Source organism: Oryza sativa, chromosome 6 (assembly GCF_034140825.1).
Source record: "Oryza sativa Japonica Group chromosome 6, ASM3414082v1".
In the NCBI taxonomy this organism is placed as follows: domain Eukaryota; kingdom Viridiplantae; phylum Streptophyta; class Magnoliopsida; order Poales; family Poaceae; genus Oryza; species Oryza sativa.
Window position 1 is genome coordinate 22493555 of NC_089040.1, and position 7527 is coordinate 22501081.

At 38.2% G+C, this 7527-nt stretch overlaps 1 protein-coding gene across 1 annotated transcript; it reads right to left on the reverse strand.

Annotated features, from left to right (window-relative positions):
• Window positions 1-2567: 2567 nt before the first annotated feature.
• LOC4341312 (protein NDL1) lies at window positions 2568-7118 on the reverse strand. Its single transcript, XM_015789037.3, has 11 exons — window positions 6897-7118; window positions 4584-4683; window positions 4377-4474; window positions 4149-4237; window positions 3996-4056; window positions 3831-3917; window positions 3663-3740; window positions 3521-3577; window positions 3364-3419; window positions 3136-3271; window positions 2568-3053 (listed from the first exon to the last, which is right to left on the reverse strand). Exons 1-11 carry the CDS (start codon window positions 6957-6959, stop codon window positions 2832-2834), a joined length of 1047 nt encoding a protein of 348 aa, XP_015644523.1. The 5' UTR covers window positions 6960-7118; the 3' UTR covers window positions 2568-2831.
• Window positions 7119-7527: the final 409 nt, after the last annotated feature.

A 7527-nucleotide genomic window follows, 5' to 3' on the forward strand; every position in this document is an offset into this window, starting at 1 on the left:
TCCTAACTCAAACTCATTTATGGTTGTGTACATCCATTATCTAAAAAAACTCAAACATTTTTAATTAATATTGATTGAGTTTATAAAACAACTAACAAAATTTTCAATACAAAATACATATGATATGAAAATATATTCAATGGTGAATTTGATGAAACTTATTTGGTGTTGTAAATATTGCTATGTTTTTCTTATGAACTTGATCATATGGGAGGGAGAGAATAGCACATTTGATCGGGCAATCATAACTTGTTGCCTGCTCAGATAGAAGCAACTACATCTCTTCCTTTCGTGGCCCTAATAGCCCCATCGGTTGTCTAAGAGCTGATTATAAAATTATTACAGCTTATTAGCGAAAAAGAATTGTGAGTACAACTTGTACAACTTGTTCTTAGTGATTCAAGAGTCAGTGTTGAAGAAAATACCACGTTAAAAAGTCCTAAAATAAAATTTAAATCTTAGCAATGGCTTACTCTTTATAGGGTAAACGATAAGATCCTAAATCTTTCCACGATGCCACATTGGCAATTTGGCACCACAATGCTGCACGAATCACTGTGCAACAACTCACAAGTCACTAACACGTTAAAGCAAGCTTAATAGTAGGCTATAACCAACTATAAATTTACGTGGAGGGGAGAGGAGTATACAAGTAAGACTAATAGCATAGCCAGCTGCTTAGCTCCAATAATTATACATATCACCTATAGATAACTAGCTCTAATCTATAGGATTATATGTTACTTATAAATTTTATTTTATTATATGGTGGGTCAACTCTCTTCTCCCATCCACATTGGTTGGTTTGTTTGGCTTCGAGAGCAATAGAGGTGGATAGGATTCTTGGACCTACGTTGAGTTGGAATTGTGCTTTTATTTAGTTCCCTCTTTTTACTTCCAACTCACCTAATAATTTGATGTGGTGTTTTTACGGTAGGACTATTGTACTTACTCTAAAAATGAAGATTGTTGCCTCTTATATAAGAGTTAGCTCCTCACATACTTCACGAAAAATGCATTCATCTACTTATAATTAGAGAAAGATAAGAGGGAAAAAAATTAGAGACAAACTTATAATTCATCTACTTTATATGTTAACTCTAATATCATCTACTTTATATGTTAACTCTAATAGTATAAACTATAAGCCAATAATTGGCTCTACTATTAAACTTGCTTTTAAAGTAAGTTTAATAGTAGGTTATAAACCAACTATGTGGATAAAGATTTGTGCAAGAACTATATCTTTACATACTTAAGTTAAATGCATTAAACGCATATGTGAGAGAGAAGAAAAAAACTAAAGACAATCCTATAGTCCATCTATTATACATGTTATCTTTAATATGAGCTTATTGCTAATTGTTGACTGTACTATTAGCCTTCTCTTACAAAGTGTCTAGAATCGAAAGCGGAATAAATAAAAAGGAAAAACAGCTCCAAGTCTGGAGTAAATTCAAGATAATCAAGGATGAGATTAGTAAATTCAACATATCTACTAAAGCTACTTTCAAGGGGGGAAACAGCATCAGCACAAATGGTTCCAAAAAAAGTCCATTCAAATCTGAAACGAAGTTGCAGCCAATTCAGATGCATATTGTCTTCAGGATATGTCCACAAAAGTATGAAATAGAAGACAATATGCGAAGAGAACTGAAGAGGTGAAGCCGCGAAGATGAACCTTCATTTTCTTCAAGCAGTGATTCTTAGAAGCCTTCATTTCCCTTTACCATGAAAATATCTCCGATTTAACATTTAAGGCAAGATTCGATCAAAATTTTCAAATTCCGACTCAACAAATTATCAAAGGCTAACTTGAAAAAAAATGAAGAAGAAAGAATATGCATAGATTTGCCTCGAAAAGTAATACAAATATCATAAACTTATTTAATTGTCTAAATTTTTAAAATTTCACCGAAAACGACCGGTGGAGTATTATAATAACTCAATCGGCGGGAAAAAAAGACCCCACCCCCACAGCTTTTTATTAAAAAGAAGCCTTAACCGAACGAGAAAGGCCACAAACTCTAACCCCAACACGTTGAGTACTACTACATGAAAACCAATATTCTGGGATCAATTCACAAAAATAGGGTTCTCTAACCTTTGTCAAATCAGTGATTGCAACTTTCACAGCAGGGAACACAGAATGGCAAAAGAAAGCAATTGCACATACCTACTCCTATCTAGTACCAGTAGTGGTTACAGCACTCTATCCACTATACAACGTGTGCATGTCTTCCAATACATTCCTCATACTGCAATATATATCTGCCCTCCATCATATCAGTATGTATCATGCTTGTTGACACACTAACTGAACATCACCTAATACCAACAGGATACAGAGAAAGTGATGACCAGCATAGTACCAGACAGATATGGCCTATGTCCAACTTGACAAAGATACAAGACACTCAACCTAGTTCAATAATTGAGTGCAAATGGACCAAAATTCTAGGTATGCTTTTGGAGACAACATTTGGTTCATCAGTCTAGCTCATGACATGAGAGCAAATAATCAGAGTAGGATGGTACTGGCAAGAGGAGAAGAGACAACATCAGAGTACCTAATAATTGGCAACAGCTCATCTTCCCTTATTTTCTCTTTAGCTTTGACAAATAATCTGTAACAATTTACAGCTGTTTAATGCTACGAACCAATGGAATGGAAACCCCGCCTCAACCTAAGCTTTTTTCCTCAATATCTACATCACAATAACAACAACCAACTCACTCGCCTCCAAAACTTAGGAAGATATATTAGTACAGCGACTGCCGGGTTAGCCTAAGTTCTCACATTTCACCTTTTTTTTTTTTCTCTTTCGATCCTAAACTTCAAGATTGGCCCGCGTCTTGATTGGCTTTAGCTTAACCCCCATGCTCTCGGGCGAGAGGAGTTCTGGCGATATACAAAACGGGTTCAAGGGGCTACGAGGGCTGCAGCTTATCTGGCTTGGTCTGTACAATCCGTATCCCATGAGGAAGTACTCCAGCGGCATAAGCATTGCATGCGGTTGCTCCTCTGTCACAACAGATCCACATCCTTGTACCTGCAAAGACATCAAGATTGACATTTCAAACCAAAGAACATATTTTTTTTTCGTTGGATCAAACTATCAGTTAAATAAGCACCTCTACGAGAGCACTATATCTCTCATCAAGCTTTGAGGTCATATGAACAGCCTCAGCATGGAACTGAGAGTTCTGGCCAACAAATATTAGAGTTCTGCACTGCAGCTCCTTTAAGCTTTCTGTTAAATCATGTCTCCTGGAAAGAAGCACAAAGTTTTGATTCCATCAGCTTGGATAAATGGCTAAATGCTCCATACAAGAATTTAAAAAGCAAAAAGGGAAACATACTCATTGATTGTGTGGATAAACCGCCACACATTCATGCTTTGCCGTTGATCTAGAAACTACATGAATCAAGAGAACAGAGATTAAAGTTAAACTCATAAATTTATAAACAACCACAATAATTGATAAGGGGCAATGAAATGTTTTCGATAGTACGCACACTTCTAGACGCCTGCACAATGTCTGATTCGGGTACAGCAGAGCATCCCTGCACTCCCTGAGTGTTGGAAAATTACAGCAAGAAAATGTTCAAAGGACATCCCAGCAAAGAGCATATGGAGTAAACGAATCCTGCTTGCTACCTTGCTGAAGTATCGTTGTAGCAAACAGTCTTTTACCATGTTGCACATCCCATAATAATATAGCAAATTTGACATCACCTATGAAATGAATTTGTTAGTTGAAGACTTATTATTCTACATTTGTAGTACACAAAGTTGAACACTGTAGGCTAGATATTGGAAAGGTACCTTATTATGAAACCATTCAGTCCAAGAAGGGGTCCTGCATAGAGGGGAAACTAGGATAAGACCTAGTACTCGCTCCCTATACTTCGTCTGCAACAAAGAATATAAATAAATTAAATACAATTGTGCAAGTACTACAAAACACATTACATTTGAATAAATACGTACTGCAAATAGAGTAAGGATGTATGCGCCAGCAGTGACACCTAAGCACATAACAGGACCCAGTCTGTAAAAGGCCAAAAAACAAGAAAGCTACTTCAGCAATGTTGATAAACATCTAAAAGACTCAATTTTTTCAGATAACTTGAGAAGATATACCCAAAAAAATCAAGTACATCTGAAACCTGATCCGCTAACTCATCAACAGATGCCACAGGACTGCTTGGTGAAACTGGAGCTGCTCCTAACTGCAAGATTCTTGCAAAGGACAATAAAACAATGCATTCATCAAAAAGATAGATCTGAAATTGCCTAATGCATCAAAGCTTAATAAATACAACTATCAAATAATTCATTATATAATAAATACTAGAGACAGCTACGAACCTCATGTCCTGGGGGGCTGATATGGTAAATACAAAAATTATGCAGCAGTAATGAAGATGCTTCAGGGCAGAATAGTAGCCCTTGGAAGCATGACATATCTGATAAAAGAAATACGGACATAAGTGACTATATTGCATAATTCTTTTATAACTAAACACAACTCCACCTCAAATAGTTTACGGCACTACATGGAACTATAAAACTTACGATTCAATGCAATATCGGGATAAGTAACAAGTGCTGGCTTATCATGGTCGCCATACACCGCAACAGATACAGAACCATGGTTTGTTTGTATATGATGTTCCTGAAGAAAGCAAGGAAAGCGTCACACGAATTAGGATCAAAATGGTAAGAACAATACTAACCTTAGCCCTACGTCCAATAGTAGAAAATTCTCCATGTAGTACTTTGATCCAAAGAAAATCATGAAAACATAGGAGAAAATATAGCAGGAGACTACAACCAAGTGAAGCTCATGGTAGAAAATAGCAATGGCATCTATTTACATGCCCTACAGTGAATTATGGGATGCTTAGGAATTAAAAAAAAAAACGAGATTTGGAGGGAGAGACGTCCCTCCAAACATTTTTTAAGAAGAAATTGTGAGCGTGTTGGGGATTGAACATGGGACCTTGGGGTTGAAACCACACATCCCTTGCCACTGCACTATCAAGTGCGTCTCAGGACGCTTAGGAATTATGATGCAATTTGCATTCTAGTAGGTAATAGGACCATTTCGAACTAGCAGTGGCCCCCGGATGCTTGAAGGAAAAGTTTCTCTAAACTGAAAAAAGGATATGAATAGTGAGTATCTGTTTCCTGCATGTTGTTTCACTCATGCTAAATGTGGCCAAGGTCTGATGAGTGACAGAAGGATAATAATAACTCCATTATGATATGTGGTGCTAAAGTGATGATTCCAATACCACATCCCTTAGGCCTAAGAAAAAGGTGAAACAGAGCACTAGAAGTGATTCCTCCACCATTTCACAAGCAAATGGTAGAATAGAAGCATACTTTTGAGGAAAACCATGGCTAGGGCAATGCAATTTATCTGTTATTTTCTATCTGTCTATGGCAACAAGTGGCAGGGAAGCGTTAATATGATGATTACATCAAAAGCACCCTATTTAATAACCAATAATAACTAAAGAACTTCGCATGATAGGGACTTGAAGTTGCATTACCCATTTAACCATTTTTAACAGATGATACACAATAATATTTTAAAGTAACCATGATACTGAATGCGCTTGCTATCCATATCATTGGCAGTAGAATTATAGGTGCCCTTGACCTGTGTGTATGTGTATGTGTACGTGTGTTTCAGAAGAGTTTCAGTTGGTACTGAATAAGAGGTTGCTATCAGCATATTCAGTGTAAAGTTTAAAAATGCAATAGATTTAGGATTTTGTCCACAAATTTGTGACCCTAAAAATTCAACAATGGAAGTTTGAAACTTAGTGAACACTCACATGGCCTTTCACCCTAGATATACTTGCAGGACTAACCTAATTCTTTTCTACAACTACTTTCGATTTATGAATAAAGCAAAATTAAGGTGCCTTGGAAATTTGCGATTACGGATCAATAAGCAAAATTGGATAAACATCTGGACACAACAGGGACCTTAATTCCAACAACTAAAGGGCTTCCTATCAGCAGGGAGATAATTAATTGAAATTGGTGCTAGAAAGCCCAACCAATAAAAAAAAAGTGATACTACAAATTAAAGAAACACCAAAGAAAAAAGGGCAGTTGGGACACCCAAACAACAACCCAAAAGCATCAAAATCGAATACTTTATGGTTTGTTCCCCTCTCTTTTCTTTTTTCTTCTTGGTGATAAGCACACAAAGTAGGTGATTAATTAGCCTAACTGATTAGCACGCCAAGCAGTAAACTAACAGGGCCACGCAACCAAATCGAGAACCACAAAACTCGAAGAAAAGAAATTCGCCATGGACAAAGAAAGATAGGTAGAGGCCAGGTGGACACCTCCAAAGAGAAAAAAAAATTATCACTCTGATGTTATCAAGACGCAGACGGTGAACCAGTGGAAGATCAGTCATAATCACAGGAAAAGATGAGAAAAATCCACAAGCAACCGCCCCCTCAGATCACAGTCAGATACTACTCCCCCAAAGCAAGAAATCGACAAGAAAAAGAAAAACAAAATCAGGAAACGAACTCGAGCAACCTGAAATCCTACAAGAATTCGGGGTGGATTCGATCTAAACCCACAACACAATGCAACCAGCAGACAAGAACACAACTGCTAAAAAGATACTACTACTACAAACCTGAAGAAACGCCCCCCCTTCTCTCTGGAACCCCCAAACCCAGCCAAACACCAAAATCTCAGCAAAAAAATAAATTAAAAAAAAAAGCTCTTCCAAGAACCGAACTGAATCCCGCCACCAAGCTCCCATCATCCGGCGCTCCCCTCCATCCAATGCGTCCAACCAAATCGGGCCTCCAGGGGAGCAAATCAAGAAGGGGGAGGAGCACCACCAACCTTGCCGCCGAAGGAGATGCGCTCGACGTCCACCGACACGACGGAGCCGCCGGAGTCGCCCATCTCCGGCCAAGAAGACGGCGGCGGGGCCACTCCCTCCCACCTCTCCTCTCCTCCCTCGCTCTCCTCGCGCTCGCTCACCAACCGCCGCCTCAGCCGCCGCTGCTGCTGCCGCTGCTGCTCCGCCTCCACCACCTGCTCCTCTTCCCCCCTCGAGTTCTTGGCCCCAGTTTATATATAAACCAAAGCACAAAAAACACAGCGGCGCAAGCAGCCCTACACGTTTCTGTTGGAGACCCTAATATTTTTTGTTATTACAAATTAGTCCATTTGAGGGTTAAGCGGATCTGTAGGATGGTATATTTGTAATTTTAGTACCATTTTGGTGTGTTCGAGAGAAACCGGGCAGGTCAAGAGGGTGTCTACGGTAGGTCAGTTCCATGAGATGCTGCTACCTTAAATAAATATATAAAAACGATTTTTTTAAGAAAAAAAGATGCTAGCTTTCTCAAAATTTAGATATAAAAAATATATAACCCCAGAAAAAAAATAGATTTAAATTGAAGGTAATGACTGGTATTTGTACGTGTACACATTTGTAATATCATCACCATCGAATGCCCGTAAGATT

Coding starts and splice junctions, on each gene's coding strand:
- LOC4341312 (XM_015789037.3), bottom strand. CDS start 6,959: ATGGGCGACTCCGGCGGCTCCGTCGTGTCGGTGGACGTCGAGCGCATC. Junction 4,057..4,148: donor GATGTACTTGATTTTTTTGG/GTATATCTTCTC, acceptor GGCCTTTTACAG/ACTGGGTCCTGTTATGTGCT. Junction 3,741..3,830: donor CTGAATGGTTTCATAATAAG/GTACCTTTCCAA, acceptor TTCATTTCATAG/GTGATGTCAAATTTGCTATA.